Genomic DNA, 20,725 nt, shown 5'->3' with positions numbered 1-20,725 from the left:
CACGTGCCAAAAGGTCTAAAGTGTGCCAAAATTCCCAATGCAGCCATAGTTCTGCTGGTCTGTCCAGCAAAAATATGAAAAATTATGCAAATTTTACAACCTTCTTGGGGTCTGCCAATCAAGAAGTTGTCATGTTGTATTAACAATACAGAAAAAGGTCAGCATAGGAGTGTGTGTGACTACAGTGCGTTCACAAGGTGAAATGTGGGCCTCAGCGCTGACCAAAAGGTCATTATATAGGGGTTCCGGTGGGGGGAGAGTACCAAAAAATGTATGTGAATAATTCATATGAGAACAGACCGCTAAAATAATAAAGACCCCCCAACGTAAAAGCTTTAAGGTTTGAATTTGAGGACCGAGCAGCCTCAGTGACATTCACACACCACTGTTCATATAACCGACATATAGACCGAGAGAGAGAAAGAAATAGTGGTCACATAGGTGCTCGGGCGTCGCCAAGGTCACAGGAGATGAAAGAGGTTTTGTGACAGTCAGGACAGATCTATGTTCCCCAGTCCTGCCATCTTTCAGCATTCGGTCTTTCATTCTGTGTATCACTCTCTCCCTCCATCTCAGGCTGCTTTGCATTGGCTTTGTGCCACAATGTTTTCGCTCTGACCGATGGGGCCGCTGGGAAATGTGGTCAGCAATCACATCTCTGCTCGAACCATTACGGCCCCCTCCCACCCCGGCCTTATCCTGCTCTCTCCCACACCTCCACGCCCCAGATGAAGACATTGACAGAGCAGCCTGGGTTTAGTTGGCCGCGGGCCAGTACGGGTCCCAGTAAGAGAGAGAGAGAGGAAGAAGAGGGTAGCATGGACGGCTACACATTCTGCATTGCCAACTAGAGAATGAAAGAGGAAAGCTGAAGAGGTTTAATGTTATGATGATTGTACACCGAGAGCGTCCATTGTAATTTCTTCCTCTTGTTTTATGTCACATCGTTTTACTCAATTTTTTTTATTATTTTGGGTAGTGATCAATTTGATCATGTTTTCAAAAGTGTGTTTTTGGAAGCTATGTTGGCCATGTTGGCGATGCCATTGGTGCAAAAAGGATGCACTTTCTCTTTAAGTGAACTTGGAAGTTAAATCTGAGTAATTGGAAAACTATACATTTTATGAACCTACGAGGTGTAAATATTCCATTTGAAACCACGATTGTTATGGTGAATGAAAGCCACCCTTACACAACCGCAATTGGGTAACTGTTTTTCTATTTGTGTGTGGGTACATCTGTAAACCGCTTTCCTGTGCTTCAATGAACCTTTTCGGCCATCGATTCTCTACATCTCAAAAATTTCAAACTTAACAGTCCATACTACAGAGGATTGCTCCTGGGGTCTGTCAGTGGTCTACCATTATAGACGCGCTCCATTTGACGTGCAGGAATGTGCAGCGATGGACGGAGCTGTCAAACTGCTGTTTTTACATCCGAGCCCATGTCACCTCCCATGACTATGCTCGCTCTTACTGTTAACACACATACCATATGTTCTCTCTATATAAACCCCTTAAGAGTGCCTTGATGGTATTGTTACAAGCGAGGAATTTAGCAGACCTTCATAATGATCTCTGTCAATGGTTGGGCCTGCTTAGGAGCTTTGTTGAGCAGGCGTGGGACCTTGCGAGAGAGGCCCACTCATTTTCCTCTTCAGTGGAAAGGGATTGAGACCTTCTGACTTCACTGCGATTTGAAAGTATGTTTTAAACACAACATAAATTGTCCTGTCATTAGTTTGATGTCTTTATCAGATACATTTTTGGAGGGGAGAGAGTGTGTGGAAAACATGGTTTTGGGACTGGGTGTGCATGCACATGTTTTTCTGGGTGCGTGTGGACAAGTTTCCAATTAAATATAGGTTTCCAAGGGATGCTGTTGCATCAACGAAACAAAAAAAATATATGGGAATGTACTGGAAAAATGAATCAAGTATGTAATGTGACTAGGTTTAAAAAACACTTTTTATGCTGTCATGCTAAGGCTGTGTTCACATTTGACTTCTTTTTTGACAAGAAAAAGTTGACAATGGTGCTTTTTTGGTAAAACAAGGGCTTGCACGGTTATAGTTACAAATAGCAGACGGAAATGTTCAAAGATAGCTTCTATTTAAGCGTCCTTTCTATAACCCAGTGTTTCTCAAACTTTTCCTGCCATTCCCCACTCTGGAGGTAAGGAAGGGGTGCGAGCCCCACCGGTCCCCAATAGCCAAAAACAAAATGGTAAACGCTTTGGATAAAAAAGCGTCTGCTGAAAAAAATGACTAAATGTAATAAGGTCCACTGTCTGTCTTGGTTTTCTCTGCGGGTGCCGAATGTCCAGTTTTCTTTTCTTTTCGATCTGATGTTGTTTTAAGTAATTTTATGTTTTGAGTATATGGTCAATAATAAAGTAAATAATAGAGATGACAAAATGTCCACCCATCTTTTTTCAACCTCAAAAGACGCTCTGAGCTGCAGAAAAAGACGATGGCTGCCGTTTTAAAAAAGAAGCCCTTTTTTAAAAAACACGGTTTACTCACAGGATTATAATGTAAAACAAACACTAGCATCTCCAAAAAAAAAGTCAAGTGTGAACATGGCCTAAGATGCCTCATTCTGCATTATAGTATTTACTGTATTGTTCAACAAGCATGTATTATGTTAAGCTTAGTGGGGAAAAAAGAGAAATGCTGATTAAAAATATATTTATATTCCACTTAATACTGTTTATAAGTTTATAAATGTCAATCAATAAAAATGTGATACTAAACTGTAGTTTAATATTGAGTCACATCTCTTTCGAACAAGAAAGTGATTTATGTGATGCTGCCTATGCAAAGTGTCCAGGTCGGTCATTTGGTTGTATTTTAGTCAGAATGCTCCATTAGAAGGCAGTAGACAGCAAGGCAGCTCATTCTGGTCTGAACTGAAGTTTGTGTGTGATCTTATCAGCGCTGATGTGGAAGCGCCAGAACAACCACAGACTGAATGAAGAAATTAACCTTAACCCTGCTGATATAACACTTTCTACACCACTCACGCGCACGCCAGACTAAATTTTAGCAGTTCTTTCTGTCCATCCATACAGACACACACACACACAATCTGTTAGTCTCCTCCAGACCAAGTACACACACACCTCCATCATCGGAGACCGATGAGAGTAAAATGCGGTGCTATCAATCTAACAGATCACCACACAGCCCTAGAAATAATAACCTGTCTGTTAACATGACGCATGCACTCAATACCGCTTACTGTATCGCAAATTTTGATATTTATTTAAATGCTGACACATTATTATCATTTTTTTCCAGTTAATCTATATTACAGTATTTGGTGATATTAAAAAAGCCACGCTTGTCTATCCGTAGGGCTGAGCCGCCCCGCATCTCGTAGCTGCCAGCACAAAAATATATCTAGATAGCTGCCAACATACAAATACATTACTTCCAGGTATTTGAATAAATAGCAGATTATTAAATAGCAAAATTTCTAAATAGACACCGATTGGTCACGCGTCCCATAGGGTGCGTATCTTCCATTCCAGACCAAGACTTCTTAACAAAGCTTAGCCGGAGCTGTAAAAACACAACGTACGTTAAGGGAGAACTGAGATTTTCAGGGAGATTAACGCTAGATGCTATTCCAGCAGGGGGTCTGGGGCTAAAGACCCTAACGCCAGTTGGTGATGCTGGGGTCGTACAGTATCTGGACGTCTGATTCGTCCACCATCATACTACTAACATAAGAGCTTTTAGATGTACCCATGAAGCAATCAACTCCAAACAGGATTTTGAGGGCTTTTGTTAATAAAAAAGATTAGAGACGTCACCCTGTGACGGCGGATTCATGTTTTGTAATTTATTTTACACAGGTCTTTATCGCTTATTTAAACTCTCTTAGAGGGATAGTTCGGCCAAAATGACTTTTGCCTGTGTACATTTCTTTCTTCTGTTAAGCACAAAGAAAGATATTTGGAAGAATGTTAGCAATTTTCAGTTCTGGGACATCATCCACTACCAGAGCTGATAACTGCGAACACGTTTCCCAAATATCTTGAGGGTGAGAAAATAATGACATCAATACAATTTTTGCTTGAACTATCCCTTTAAATCTGGATTTCCACGCTGGCCGAATTGTCTCACTACCGAAACAGGATGCCATAAGAGTCTAAAACAGATCAAAGTAAAATTACAAGCAAGGACCTCCTCCTCATCTTACGTTTTTCCTGTTATTTCGTCAAAGCAAACAGCTCTATAAGAGTTTCACAAGTGCAGCTCTTCCTGTTACAAACAGATGTGTGTGACAAAACTTCAGAAGAGAGAGAACAAGCTAACTGCCATATCTCTCTAGCTCTCTCCTCAGCCCACACTTAAAGTGTCATTTGTAGTGATCCTACCTTGTGGTTCTTGCCATGGCGGTAGATCATCCAGTCTTCTCCATTGGTGCTGACCTCCAGCTTAAAGGTGGTGACAAAGTAAGATTTGTGGGTTTCCTTGGAGACCGCTCCCTGGGTGGCAATGCCCGTCAGGACCTTCAGGAAATGCAGGTCCACCTAAACAGAAAGAGAAAAGCGGTATAATGGATAAATGTGATTAGACTGTATTTGAATATGCAATATCTTTATAGTTTTCCTGTAGCTCAGTGGTAAGAGCGTTGCGTTAACAACGCAAGGTCGTGGGTTAGATCCCAGGGGATTGCACATACCTATGTATAAATGTATAGGATAATGCAATGCAAGTCGCTTTGATAAAAGCGTCTGCCAAATGCGTAAATGTAAATATCTGCCTTAAATGTTTAAGTACAATCAAATTGGCTATACAGGTAATTCAACTCATCAAAATATGAAAAAGCAATTTTTTATTATTTCCATACATACCAGCATCTATTTTATTATATTTTTATTTTATTAAAACAAAAGAAATAATTGAACTTTTTATTATTAATTTTTTACCAAGTGTTTTTATTCGTAACCAGCCGTGACCTCTAGAAACAACAGAACATTTTATCAATCATTTCTCGCCCACAGTGAAATCTTATCGGTCCAAAAACCCATGCGACGCAACCGCACAATAAAAACCAAACGTCGCGTTTTCTGCTCCGTCTGAACAGGATAAACAACCTGCCTATGAAAATCTACCGCATTGCGCCTGGTTGGGACAAAGTTTAAAACTTTTCAACGATGAATAATAGTTATGTGATGCGCTCCTTGGTAAACACCGCCATACAGTAAATGCCCCGATGAGAAAGTGATGGGCAAGAGGGAGGATGCAGAGGAAAAATGAGAATGAAGCGTGAGAGGAATGAAACAGACAGAATGATGGATAGAGCTGTGAGAATATGAGACTTCCCCTCCCTGCAGATCATGGGCGGCAGCAAAGGTGTTATCAGGGGTTTAAGATCAATCACCTCAGATCTGATCTATACTAACCGCTTTCATTTAGCTTTCTCTCTCCACACAAGGATGATGATCACCCTCCCTCGCTCCCTGCAACACCCCCTCCCCGATGATGATGATGATTTTGCTATGAGAGCTGCCTTTCCGTCGCTCCGCCTCGACTGCAGTAAGGTCTGTAATCAGGCATTCTGCTCCCGTCCTCAACGAGGGCTGTTACCCATGATCCTCTGCGCTAACCGCTCAGCAGGATGTCATCCGAACATGAGCGGGAAAACTGCAGCGTTTGTTATCTGTCAGGAAGACAGGTGTGGCTTTCACGCACAGATGCGAGCGCGCACACACGCTACCTTCTGTAAAGCTGCTTAGGGCCACAGAGAAACACACCTAGACAAAAAATCAATAAACCCTGGACTGCTGCTAACTATTTATTCCTAGGAAAGGACCCTCATCAATCAAGTGGCTGTTACCATCAGAGCGGGCTGTGCAGAGAACAGAGAGAGAGAGAGAGAATGATGCAGGCTAGCGCATCTGAGAAGTGAGGCTTGAATACATTAGACCCTGATGAATGAATGAAGAGAAATAGAGAGACGCACAAATCGAAGAAGAGAGCACACGAGCACAAGATGGCATGCGGTGTTCACACATTTTTTATGGGTTCCATGGAAATTAACATCAATAAACAGCATCTGTGGCATCATCTAGATTTTTTGTAAAATACATGAATTATTCAGGAAATAAATAACAATTCTATCCTTAATTCACTGTCGTGTCAACACCTGTTTCTTCAGTGAAACGCAAAATACGATATTTTGAGGAATGTCTCGGTGGTTTTGCGCCCGTACACTGTAAGTCAATGGAGGCGAAGTTGTTTTGTTACCGACATTCTTCAAAATATCTTCTTTTGTGTTCTGGTACAAAATTGTACAAAAATATAAACTATGTCTCCTTAAGCGAATACAAGTGAATCCAAACACACACAAGAGAGCAGTGCAAGTGCGGTCCTCTGGCATGTTGTCATTTACGACAGCTGTTTGTCAAGATAGATGTTTGAGCCATGGACCCTGAGAGTGAGGACGAGATGGTGTTAGGTGTTAACACAACAAAACAGCTGTGAGCTTTACCACCAGCCCACAACTCAGCCTCGTCCTGACACAAATACAGCAGACGACTAAAGGTAAAACTGAAAGTTATGATTCTCATTCCAGAGCCCTGGCATGAAATCTAAATGTTTTCACCCAGCATCTGAAACGCTATAGAAGATCAAGCATAAAGCATATGAAACGAGTATTATATATGACTATTACAATCTCGCTTTAATCTCCCCTCATGTGGACAAGATTGTAATAAACAAGTGAGAAAGACCAAGGACAAGAACACCTCACCTGGATGTATTCTTTGTTGCTGTCCTCATTGGGCGTCCATGCATTGTCGTCAAAGTTAAGGCGAGCTTGCTTCGGAGACCAGCGGCCATCATAGAAGGTGGACGATGCAGAGATCTGGTCATCGCTGACCTTGCCTGATTCCATGCCAAGAGGATTGCTGCAGTGAAAATCTAAGGAAAATAGAGAATTGTCAATTTGCATTAAAATGTTTCTAGAAGAGACATGCAAGTTAAGTATGGGGATGTTGGGAAGCATATGAACGGGCACTTACTGTCATTGACTTCCTTCACTGTCATGTTGTAGCGGGCGGAGAAGCCATCTTTGGCTACGGCCATGTCCGTATGAAAGGACAGAGACAAGATACCCGTGGACGACTGTATTTCAGCTGGGATTTTGGTACCACAATGGCGTCCAATCAGAGGTCCCACTGCGAAACATTAATATAACGAACGGTCAAAAACAGAAAACATCTATTATACACCTAACAAGCATCAAATCAACATGCCTGACAAATTTCTCTGACATAATAACATCGAACAGCTTAGAAACAGAACAGCAAAGTCTGGCTTTAATATACGAAATCCGTCACTGACAAACGTAAGCCCTGCTGGATTCAATATGCATGTGTACCGAAGATCAGTAAAGCTGTGCTCAGATGGGATATGGGAAATGATTTCTGGAACATAAACTGGTTTCATTCCCCCACCTTGCTCCAGCTGGCCCCTCTGAATATGAGAATGGTTGTTTTGATATTTGCTTACAATCTACACAACAGCAGCTCTCTGAATCCTGAAGCGTTTGTCTGTCAACAGATGTATGCGATTTAGTTTGGTCTGGCTGTAATGTTGTAAAGGGGCCACTATCTCACAGTAATGAATCCATTGTCTACCCTGACACACATGGAGTCCAGGATGGGTGAAATAGCCTCGTATCAATCATGCACATTGATTTCTTCACTTTTGGAGAGGAGAGAGCTTTAATACAGCAAGTGCTCTCAAACGGTTGGTTGAAATAACTTGATGGTGCTGATGATCTGAAAAGGTGGTTACAGTATACTGTATATGCTATATGCATAATATATAAAAATGTGATATCGTGGCAACCCTAAAACCTTTTTTCGAACTTCTGTTACTCCCAATAGTGATTTATCTTTTACTACAGTAGTTGGGTATTCAAAATAAATATGAAAGCTTGCCACCTTATGCCCGGCTTTGAAATCCAGCAAAAAACTTGGTTTCTATCTTAAACATTATGTTGGTCTTGATGTTTGATCAGTAAGACTACCAGCTAATATCTTTTGTTGTACTGGTATGCTTCAGTATCTATAATTGCATCTGATTAAAAGCAGCCCCCCCCCCATTAGGGCTGAAGCATTAATAAGACAGCTCGGGGTTGGTTGGGGGGGGGGGTAGTTCACAACGTTCTACTCCAGACAAGGATTAAATCCTACTGCAGTGTTATGCACGCCCCACTATCACTTTGCCGATAAAGGTTACCATGGCTGCTCTTACCCCCACATCCTTCCTTTCCTAAACCCCTCTGTGCCGAAGAATACGGGAGCCGTGGCTTTTTGGCCCGCCTGCCGCAGATAAACCAAAGCAAGGCCCTGGGCTCTGCTTTCATCTGCCAACGCTCGGCACTAAAATAGCTCCAACCGCAGCCGCAGTAACAGCACATCAGCGCCTGAGTTTTATATCGCCGGTGCATCTAGCACAGCGGGCACTGGACAGGTTGGGAATGTCACAGGGTAAGAGCGAACAGCTGTACGGACTGGTGGATAAACTAACCAGATGGCTCAGACTTTGTCCCATAGTGTGACAGTGAATGCTATGTGGATTGAAATTCATTAGGGGACCAAATGATGTACGGCAGACATGCGACATACTGATCTCATAGCAGACAATGAGGTCACACGGAAACAGGAAACGCAATCCTCTTAAAATCACGGGTGGTCTGGACTTTGGAATACCACAGTCCTAATCCGAACCCAGAACATAAATCCACCAGGAATTCTTCGGGATTACGAACGTCTAAACTCACCCTGTGGTAGGCCATCCCACACCTCCAGCCAATCGTACTTGCACTCGCTCTCCGAGCCCTGCAGGGGGTCGTTTTCCAGGTCGAAGGTCAGAAAGGTGAGGGTGACGTCCATGTGAGGAGGAACGACGATGATGAAGGTGCATTCCAGATTGTGGGGGTATTTGTCTGGAAAACCGGGCGACTCTATCACCCCTGACGGACTGGTGAAGTTTCTGGAACAGTCAGAACCTGAGGAGAAACAAACAAGGAAAAATAAAGAGAGCAGCTTAGGCACTCTAGAGAGATTTCACTAGGAATGAACTGTCAAGTGTTTAATATAAATAAGATGTGACGTTATTGCGGCACATTTGGTGCTTGGTTAAACTGGATTGTGGGTGGTTAGTGAATAAAACACATTTTGTGCTGAAAGTGTTCGGGGAATTTGTTCCACAGTGCAATACACGAGGAGCCTCAAATGAGACAGAAATTCGTATTGACCAAAACGTTCCCGAAGTGCACTTATTTTGGATACGCATCTCATATCGTTCTCGGACAGAGAAGCAGACACACTCGGTTAGCTCACTGAGAAAAACATATTGATGTGTGTGAAAATGGGAGCATTCATCAAAGTGAAGCTTTACAGAAAAATCCTTCATCTACAAAGTGCTGAATTAGAGTGATTTCCCTTCCCTGGAGCCGCTGTCAATATTCATTTTCTACAAGAGTGTAAAACAGCAGCGTTTACGGTTCCTCATGCTGAATGCCTGTGTGCGAGGCTCTCGTGAAGCAGTAGTGACTTCTTAAGCCTGTGTGAAATAAACTTAAAGGTATAGTTCACACAAAAATGAAGCCAATCATCGATCGTTTAAGACTGATGATGATGATGATCTTGGGCACTGGGGGGTGCTCTGTACAGTGTTGTTACTCTTTGCAGAAACGGTTGTATTTGGTTGCAAATATTTTTGTTTTAGTGACCTTGGTCAGCTATATTAGAGATTTTGGTCATCCACAATTCAATAAGACTTAGAGCCTATGTTTATGCAACTGGCCCCAAGTTAAGACTGTGTCTTAACAACTATTCTCACAGACTAGCAATTGTTTAGGACTAATTAGTCTTTTCATATTTTAATTAGAGCGTATAGACCATATTTATTTTTATGGAACTGACATGAAGTTATACTATTCTGACTTGAAGTAAGACTATTCTAAGCAGTTTATCCAACCGGCTCCTGGTCTCCTTTGACTGAAATAACTGTCCAGTGGTGTTGCAAAAATGGCCGCCTAGTGGCATGACTTCAAGAGACTTCGGTAAATGCAGAATTTATTTTGTGGGTGTACTGTCCCTTTAAGGCATTGTAGTAAAACTGCGTAGTTGTATTGAAGCTTGGCCATAAGTGTAGGCTTTGTATTACAAAGTCTAGTGTTCTCTGTATGCTAACACATGCACAGTCATGCTTCACCTTCAGCCGTGGCACACGTGTCCTGCACATCGAGTCCCCAGTAACCTTTGACACAACGTGCGCCAAATTAACATGAATAATAATGAAATCTCTTTAGAGACATGCAGAGTCACTGCGCTCATACTAATGCGTAGACACACATGCAGAAGCCCATGCAGATAAAATCTCACAATATCCTATTAGTATTTTCATTGGCCACTTCCATTATTCCATCCAAGTACGAGAGCGAGAGCGAGAGAGAGAGAGAGAGAGAGAGAGAGAGAGAGAGAGAGAGAGAGAGAGAGAGAAGCTGTCGACAGGGACTTGGAAAAGGTGGAGTGGGCTCATCAAGGGGATTAGAGAACAAACACTCGGTGATCTGTGCCTCTTAACTCTTCAATAACTCAAACACTTTAACTATTTGAGATCCTACAGGGCAGCTGCGTGGGAACCACTGATCTATATAAATGACTAGATTGCTCATGACGTCCTTACACTGAAGCTACCACACCGCCATGTTGGTATGCCTAAACGTTTGATTCAATTAATAGGGAGTTATCACTTAATGATGATAAAACAAGAACTTACCAGTCCCCGTTTTAATATCTAAGGTCTCACTGTACATTCTTACAACGTAAATCTCTTAAGCATGTAAGTGGATGATAATTTAAAGTCAGGAATGTTCCCGTCTTATTAGATATAGAGTGAGTTACGTTCATTTTCATTACAGTACCGTACATATTAGATCTGCAGACACCTCAACATACAGAAACATGTGCTTATTATTAAATCTACAGTTAAACACAAGCTGAATATGTTCTTTAAGTCATGAAGCTTTCTTTCTAAACATTAACACATGTGCTATTACTACCGTGTGCAATACACACTCATCTTTACATTTCTATACGCTGCTATTCTGACGAAAATGTATATAAACATTGGAAAAAAAATTGAGGTAACAATTAATTGAAACATACACAGCTTAAGCTACATACATAAGCTTAAAAACTGGTTATTTCAGATCGTCATTTTGACTGTAGGTCAATGGTGCTCTCTGTCAGTTGAGCCTACCAAGATGGCGGCTTGATCAATTCCGGTGGCTTCACCTCCTGCCATTGGTTTAGCGTTTTAGGCGCAATTCAGTCATTTATATAGATCAGTGGTGGGAACTCGAGCAGACAAAGTGACACTGTGTCTCACAAATATGTGCGTCCTCAAATCAACTATATACATTTAAATACTGTATGTATATCCTTACCATATAATTTCATTCAGTTCAATTCAAAGTCACAATGCGATCCTAAAACTGTAAACCAAAATGAATAATGCAAATGCTCATTTAATAAAACAAAGTGTTTAGATACAAACATCCTGTTACGCATTGAAAACAATCACACAGACAATCCATGCGAGTCACCTCTGCCTCCATAGCAGTCAGACCCTTAAATAAATAGTCCCGTTGCAATGAATAGCGATCTATTTCAAGCGCTGGAGTCGCAGACTGAGCAGTGCACTTTTCTGAGGCCCTTAATGGCGGGTCACTGACCCCACTGGGATGCGTTCGGGCCTGTCCCTAGAACACGTGACAAACAAACACACCCATGTGGTCTCATGCACAGGAGCCGTTCTAGGATTTCAGCCGGAGGGAGCTGAGCCCTTAAGGAGATTGAATGATGTTGTGGTTTGGAGGTAATTTTGTTTTGCTTTGAGTGCAGGAGGTTGCAGGTTCAATATTTGCTGGAAAACAGGCGAAATTAAATCATCTGATGAGGAACAGAGGAGCATTTGATCGCATTTCATTTCTGCGACTTTGGCGAAACTAAACATAAATCATTCAGAGCCCATCTCATTTTTAGGAGATGAGGTAATCATATAGCTATATGGGTGATGACAGCTGAATTACTCAAAAATGTTTAGGGGGACTTAGATGATAGACAAGACGGCCTGAAGCTCATGCAACACCTCAATGTGGGCAGCACACAGGAAATCTGGCCCTGTCTGGCACCCTGACAGCTGATACAGAGAGAGATGGGTCCCAGAGAGACACCAGGGCTGGTAATACTGCAAACTACATCTGTTCAAGGCCTTTGTGTGTATGCTAGTGTGTGGATGTGTGGGACTCAACCCTTGGCCGGACGGTCAAGTATATACGCTAGCACCTGCTTGTAGAAGTCTTACAATTCTGTTTTCTTACTTGCATGGTGACACACATCATTTCCTTACCAATCTTCCCTTTTCCGGCAGTGATATAAATAACTCATTAAACATGTCTGTATTGTCTCCACAATTCCCAGCACGTCTTTAGGTAACACAATGATCCAGCAGTCTTTTTCCCTGTCCAAACTATCAGCCCCAAATTGCACCTAATTCTTAAACAATGCCTTAAAACACCAAAATATCACAGAAATGCGTGGGTCTCGTCAAAGTTAAAGTCCCTGTGAAATTGAATTCTTAAATTCTTATTTTTATGAAAAAATGCAGAGTTTATAGTAAATAGCTTATCAATGTGGATAATTTTCTTTTTAAAATTCATGTACCCTCATAAGCTTCTGTTAAAATCTGAAAATGCACTTCCGTCCTGAAATGGCGATCTATCGCAAATTTAGAAAATTAGACGGCTTGGCCGGAGCATCGGTGAACTCCTCCGTCCTCTCCTTTAACAGTCAGTCTGCTGCCAGTTTCATTTCAAAATCAATGCAACAGCTGTTTTTACAAATCCAAGAAATTGGCATGAAAAATGCAAGCCTGCGAAAGAAACAAAGTCAAAAAGGTTTGAAATGATAAGAGTTCGAGTAAATGATGACAGAAGACTATGGTGACATTCAGCAAAACTATACAGCTGTACATATAATGAAGACATTGAAAGGGATAGAGCTCCCGAAATTAAAAACTCTCATCATTTATTTATCCTCAGGTTAAACATGTATATGACCCTATGTTCTGTAGAACACAAAATAATGTATTTTGAGAAATGTCTCTTTGGTTTTGTGTCCATACAATGGAAGTCAATTGCGGCCAATGTTGAAGCACCAGCATTCTTTAAAAGATTGCATTTTGTGTTCTGCAGAAGAAGAAAAATCATACAGGTCTAACATAAGGATAAGTCAATGTTTTAATCTCTTTAACTTGGTCTCGTTTGAGACAACGTACAACGCAAACATGTCTGAAAGCATCCAGACTGGGTGTGCCATGCTACCCACATTACTGGGTCAAATCTGCTGTCAGGCCCCCTTTACCCCCAGTGGTGATGTTCTGTTTTATTACGGCCAGATCCTCAGTCTGGCTCTGTGCTCGAGTATATCCGAGTGTGTTTTCGTGCTTTCAAGTCACACGCTGACCCCCTCATACTCACGCTACCTCAGACGGGCAGACATTATACGGGACCCCTGCTGAGAGCCCACTGTACTGGGCTACAGTGTGTACAGTATGCATGAGTGACCCTGACGCCATCAGCGTTCCCTCTCATTAATTCATGTTTGTGAACATGGTAAAAACAGGCAGTATGCTGAAGACTGGGGAAACTCTCCCCCATCCCTCTTCCAGCAGGGGAAAGTCGCGTGTTAGGGGCTCGGCGTCTGGATTGGCGAGCGTGGCTGGGTTTGTGTCTGGAGGGGAAATGGGGGAATGTTTTTAAGCAGCGTTGCTGGGTAGAATGGTGAGGTTAGTCACGGATGAGTGAACTTGAGAGATTATTTTAGCGTACGTGGGAGGCGTGCTTGCATGATTATGACTATGATTTCATACCATAAATACACACCAATAATATGGATGATGTGAAGAGTTCTGGCTTAGCAGAAGTGTTCATATGAATCTGTGATGTTTTGACGTTTGTCTGCACAAAAATGATATTTGTTGAATTGTTGAATCTAGTGGTCTGTATTAATAAAAGATTAATTAAAAAATATATTGAATACTGAAGGAATGAGAATGCAATAAAAATGTGTAATTCATAAAACATTTCAATAAAATCTTTTTTTTTATACAAAATGCGACAGAATGACTTCTCATTTTCCTCTTTTTATTACAAAAATTGTTGATCTGTGATCTGATTGGTGCACACCCAAGCGTAGCAAAATATCTAGAGGGCATTATCTCCATCCATAAGCTTTTAACTCTGATAGTAGATGGGACACATTCACTACTGGACTAGTGCCACTATGGCTGTCGGGCAATTGAGTCTTGAGTTTTAATTGGCTATTGCTCTTCTAGACTTCCACAGATGAAGATCTGATTGGCTGTGATATATTGTAGCTGTGGCAACAGCATCACTGGGTCATGTGTGTACGGTTGAGTAAGTTAAGAGGTTATTATGACTAAGGTTCAGATGGAAGACAGTCTGTAAGGTCACTGGACTTGACTGCCATAACTTCATGATAACAGCATGTGATGCTTTGACCGTATGAAAACAAATGTTTGCTTTGGGGCGTATCCTCATGAGCTAACACGCACATTCATTCTGCAAAATAGGAGTCACGGCCAAAGCTCTAGACAGCTAAAGAAATAGCACATCATTTTGCTCTCAAGGTCCCAGAGCTTGGTGGCACAGGTAGTGGTTGGGTGGCTCAAGGGCGACGGGATACTGATTTCCTGTTTGCAGCAGGAGGTTGAGAATTGATGCAGTGTTCTTTTCCCAGCAGGCTGTGCAGCCAAGGCGGACACACCTCTAGGCTGTGTATTTACCCAAGATTTCTATCACTGCGAAAGAACACTGCTTTGACCACGCCAGGACATGTCCACTTGTCTCACCAAAATAAATAAACAACACAGATTCAGGGTGCCTGGGACCTGTTTTAATCTCTTTTAGAAAAGTCCTGTTTTCTGTTTACTCAATTTCCAGATGAGATTTTAGTCAGTTTTAACTTTTTTCTCTCTCTTTATATTTATAAAAAACAAATCTTCTCATAATTTTAAGTTGATGAATTCAGTTCCACAAAAAAGGTAATAACAGCCCTATGTATAATTGCTGTCACTCATAGCATAAATGTATGCAGCGATGCTTTTTATTCATGTCTTTTATTCACACTGAAAACGACAGATTTCGTATTTCTCAGTTTCAATGAGATCCAAAGGTTCTGATCAGTTACCACACATTATAATGTCATGTTGAAGAAATGCATTAACAAACAGCAATAACAAACGACATACATTTAAAGGTCTAGTGTGTGAATTGTAGCGGCATCTAGTGGTCTAGTAGTCACTCCACCGCTCGCCCCTCCCTTTCGAAGCACTATGGCGGCTGACACAGGACTAAGATGTTGTTATGTTTTCACTTCTATGCCGAAGGAGATAACGTATTTATGAAACGCCTCTGTAGAGCGGGTTTGTCCGCTTAGGGCTACTGTAGAAACAACATGGTGAGATCCATGTAAGGGGACCCGCGGTGTATGCAGATAGAAAACGCTCATTCTAAGGTATTAAAAACATAACGCTTCATAGTGTTAGGTATTTGTACACCTATGAAGACATAGTTATGTATATTATTATATTGCATTTCTGTCAATAGACCCTCCAAAAATGTATAGCAATATCGGTATAGAGCTATAACTGATGCACTGTAATATACAGTAGTGGGCAAAAGTGATGTCAGGGGGGCATACATGTATACAATTTAATGCTTTTAAAACTTGTAAGGTTTTTTTAGTCTACTTTTTCTTTTAAAGAAGCAGCATAACAAGAAAATGTGTTTTGTCATTAGACAAAAAGCTCGTAGGAAATAAAGCATACATTGACTACAGTTTTATCAATTATTAATATTTTGTAGATCATCTCTTGTAGTAATAATGCTGCATGTGTCGCTGGAAAAATTCCTTAAATGCTGAGCTTCCGTTTACACTTCAAGCACAACTACACAACATGCACAGAAAAAAGTTTAATACACCATTAATAATACATCAGAAATAAAGAGTGAAGACGTCACGTTTCTAAAGTTGGACTTCATTTTTGGCCACTAGTGTATATAACAGATATATAACAGATATAACACCGGCCATCAGTGTGTCTTATCATGTGTGTAATAATGAACATGTGGGTTATGTGGGTGACGGCTTGAGGTGTTATGATGAAACAATTCATCCTATATCACCAAATCACAGTGCAAGCACACATTCTTTCTCAAGTTCATTACTGTCCAAAAATCTATTTGTCTTTGTGTTTCAACCAGCACGCATCCACACACACACTCCCACACGTTTTCACACGCACCCTCTGAATATAATGAGATCTTGTTAATGCCATGGCAACCGCGAGCTTCCACACGCCGACGGGTCTTATCATTATTGCTTGTTTATGATTAAAAACCTCGCCGACCTGCTGTGGCGATAGCGTTCATCACCGTCTCGGTTTGTACCTCTGCTTTATGTCAGCCAGGTTGCTATGGAGCTGTCACACTATCAGATCACACTCAAGGGATTGTGGGGTGGCATGTCATCACTTCCTCCCCGAAGCGGTAGGTGGGGGGGGGCTGTTCACGCTAAAGTGTTCGCTGATATCTCTTAGTGCTGGGTTGTCCACACTAATGAGTGAGCTTAGCTTTTCATCTGCCTGGTGGAAATCATTAAAGACTCTCTATTGTCTCACAGAAACACTGAATTTCACTTTCCCCGGGCCCACACCCAGAAAAAACCTTCCCCCAGCTTCATGACAGCTGCTTTAGCTCTATATCACAGTTCACTAGTGTGGCGAACTAATAGAAAGGAGCATCACACGTGTTGTGTTAGTAACCCCAGCTGCCCGGCCCCCGGCCTCAGGGGACGGTATATTGCGAGTCAATTAAAGAGGCATTCCTGGAATACTTTCAGAAGGAGGAAATATGAACAAGGGATGTTTTACATATTGTTATTTTGCCCACCAGCGTTTGCCTTGAACTGAATTTGTGACTGAGCTTGTCAAAATGACCAACAGGTCAAATACAGTAAAGGTGTTGTAAGTTAGTTTGATTCATGTTGATAATCTCTTGAATTATACAGTATGACGCATGGACAGTTAACCCAAAAAGGAAAAATATTGCATCATATATTCACCCTCATGTCATTCCAAACCTGAATGACTTTATTTCTACCGCAGATATATTTTGAAAAATGCTGGTAACCAAACCACACTGGCCCCCATTGACTTCGACTGTATGAGCACAAAACCACAGAGACATTTCTCAAAACATCTTCTTTTGTGTTAAGAGTCATATGCAGGTTTTGAACGACATGAGGATGAAAATATAATGGTATTTTAACCATGGCTAAAAAGACTACACAAAAACACTGTTCATTTAAAGCTACAATATGTACATTTGGGCCGCTATATGGCGCACTTAAAAAAAAACAATAAAAAGCTACGCTAAATGATGTTATGTAGGAGAGTGGGCTTATGGGACATGTAGTTTTCACCATCCATGGGCGTAAGGAGATCGCCCATCATGTTCACGGACGAGGAATTTTATTTTATGTCATTGTAAGGAATTGGCTTGCAAGAATCGTGGAATGTAATGCTACGTATGCTGTATACGGTGGTTATACAGATGCTGTATTACCACTGCCGCATTTGCACATTCTGCACATTCTTGGGAACATTTGGGATAATGTAAGTACACAGCGGCACGAAATATATCACACTGTGCAAGCGATTTTTGGATATTTCACAATAAATTTATTCCATAATGTGGATCCAAAGTCGAAAAAAAAATCTTTGTCAAAATCTCATTTAAAATCTTGAAGAAAACAAAGGAGATCTTCATTATAACCTATTCCGATTCAACTAATAACCAATGACAGCCTTTCCCTCCAATCCTTAAAAGCCATTTGGAAGTTTTCATAAGTGTCAATCACTTGTCACACGCGTCTAAACTCCCCAATCAGAGCTTTTCCCTCCAAAGCGAATACACACTTTTTAACAAGCCATAAAAAATGGTGGGCTGTCAAAGACACCAAGTTGACCAATTGGGACCCTTCCCTCCAATTTACAAATGCCAATCAACACTTGTCAAACGGGTGGGATTTGACACATTTGAAGGTGGGCAGATAAAGGAAGAGCTGAGGCACATGTTTCCTGTGTGAAGGGGAGACTGTGTATTACGTGTTAACATCAACACAGAAATCATACGTCTCTGATCTTTACAGGCTCTCTCCTTGCTTTAAACGTCGTGTTTGTACAACCCCCAGAACACAGAAGTCATTCAGGAAGATAGGCAAGGTTTTGACACTGCGTTGTTTACGATGAATTACATCCAGCTGGGAAGCACGCACTTACCTGTCTTATAGATTTCATAGCGCAGCGAGAACCCTGCCCCCTGGTGGGCGTAGTCAGAGGCGAATTTGATGTGCAAAACAGGGCCTGAGGAGATGATAGCAGGGGGCGCAATGTTGCTGCAGTGTCTCCCCAACAGATCGGCACTCTCCGAGTTCCCATCCCGGATCTCGATGAAGTCGTACCTATAAGAAGACCAAACAGAGAGATGTTTAGTCGGATGTGCTCCATGTGCTGTGACCTTCTGAATGGAAACCGACACCAGATGATTGTGTGCTGGACACATGAATTTACGTTTTATGTTTACTGATAGTTGAATTATAGTACATGACATACAACCTATTAAATAAAACAGATAAGTAAACTACAAGAAACTACACACAAGTGAGGCAAATGCATTAACTTTTTGAACCGCGTCCAACATTCATCTAACAAAAATCTAACTTTGTTGGCAGGACAAAGCCTAGCCTGGAAGTCTAGTCTGAAGTTTAGTTTGAATTATATATGGTAGATATACAGATATACAGATTTCCTTCCTGTTAACTCTCAGGTTATGAACCGCTTAGAGACGATATATGCACAACGGGATGTTTGATCTCAATTAACCAAGAAAAACATGACAAATATACACACCTAACACGTTCTGCTTGGTTGAACAAAATAGACTATTTTCCCTTATAGACTTTAAAACGCTGACCTTAATGAAAAGTCATTAAAAACTCCAGAACGAGACGATGAAATATACAAAGAAAGGTGCCTTATCTGCTCCCTCTTGAATTATATGTGAGTTTTTCTATAAACGCTAAGGAAAGCCGGGTCCAGCTGGCAGGGACGGAGATGTAAAAAGCGCTGCTACTTAGCACAATGTTGTCGTGTTAATAAGGCTGAGTTTTATGAAGCTGTACTCGTAGAATCGTGCTTGACACCAAAGCGTGACTCCACACAGCATGCTGTGCCTCATTTAACCTCCCATTCAACAAGCCTGTGGACTCTCAAAGCATCTGTAACCGACAGCACCGGAGGATCCTGGTCTCAAACACAGCTAAGGCTTATAGACAAACACGCAGACAAAGAAATCAATGAGCCTTGAGTTGGAGAGACGATGTTCTGTCTGTTCTGACATATTCATCGAGCGTAATGTAGTCCCAGAGAAAAAAAAATGTCTTTCGTAGATTGTTTCTTTATAAATATGTGCAAAAATCGACTTGTTTCTTACTAAATGTGCAAAATTTCCTAGAGAAAAATAAGGGTTGCTTTCTCAGAAGACAATCTGAAAAGAAGATGTTTAATATACAGAGCAAGCTATCAAACGTTTTTGAGAAGTAAAACTATAAAATGTTTTTTTGTATTATGTAACTCTGTGAAAATTAAAGGGACAGTTCACCCAAAAATGAAAACTCCGTCGTGAACTACTCACTCTCCACTGGTTGCAAATCTGTATACATTTCTTTGTTCTGTTATAAACAAAGAAAGATATTTGGAAGAATGTTAGCAAATGACATTTCTGCGAAATCATTGATAGAATTTTAAATGGTGGTCAAAGGTGCCCCAGAACTGTCCTACATTCCTCAAAATATCTTCTTTTGCGTTCAAAAGAACAAAAATGTTCAAATAAAGCAAATATTGCAATCTTTTTTCCACCGTGGTAGTCAATGATGTCACATGTCAGTTGCTTACATACTTCTAAAAGTCTTTCTTTGTGATCATCAGAAAAAAACAAGAAAAACTGAACCAACTTGAGGATGAGTAAATCATAACAGAATTTTCATTTTTGGGTGAACTACTACCCCTTTAAACAAATGTTACACAATGTACAATATTTAATCTCCATTTAATCCCAACAATGCCTGGTAGAAACATTTGAGACATTAAAAACCTTCTCATTTGTGATGTTTCCTTCCAGTTGGTCTACACAGAGTGAAGGTCTCCGAGGAACACTTATTTGACCCTAAAATATTGCATCACTTTTGCCCTTGGCTGGATTATAGTTTGTACACTTTCTGCCATTTTAACATTGTTCAAACACCGGTAGTCCCTTCTATCTGGAAGAGGTCAACTGTTTTAAAGATACAGGTATGTAGAGCATACTCATACTTATTCATAAACAGGATGCTCAGTTTTGTCTTCGAAAGAAAAAGAGTGAAGGATATCTGTGGAACCGAGCACTCTCAAATCAAACATTTATACAGCCCTCCTCAGAGCGTCTGTTAACACACATCACCTGATCTCACACTGTCTGTCATTCTCTTCCCTCAACATGACAGT

The 20,725-nt window shown here is 41.1% G+C and overlaps 1 protein-coding gene across 2 annotated transcripts in view; it reads right to left on the bottom strand.

Annotated features, from left to right (window-relative positions):
- nrp2b (neuropilin 2b) overlaps positions 1 to 20,725 on the bottom strand; it is a 66,691-nt gene that overhangs the window by 31,535 nt on the left and 14,431 nt on the right. For both annotated transcript variants that reach the window (XM_079464703.1, XM_079464704.1), the window contains exons 3-7: positions 18,464 to 18,645; positions 8,808 to 9,035; positions 7,039 to 7,194; positions 6,768 to 6,937; positions 4,387 to 4,542 (exon numbers count right to left, since the gene is read on the bottom strand). In XM_079464703.1, coding sequence (XP_079320829.1) covers positions 4,387 to 4,542; positions 6,768 to 6,937; positions 7,039 to 7,194; positions 8,808 to 9,035; positions 18,464 to 18,645 — 892 coding nt within the window. The remainder of the gene's footprint in view (positions 1 to 4,386; positions 4,543 to 6,767; positions 6,938 to 7,038; positions 7,195 to 8,807; positions 9,036 to 18,463; positions 18,646 to 20,725) is intronic.

Source organism: Barbatula barbatula, assembly GCF_947034865.1.
Source record: "Barbatula barbatula genome assembly, chromosome: 9".
NCBI classification, from domain to species: Eukaryota; Metazoa; Chordata; class Actinopteri; order Cypriniformes; family Nemacheilidae; genus Barbatula; species Barbatula barbatula.
Note: the sequence above shows the minus strand (reverse complement) of the source record. Positions and strands in the feature narration are given on the sequence as shown.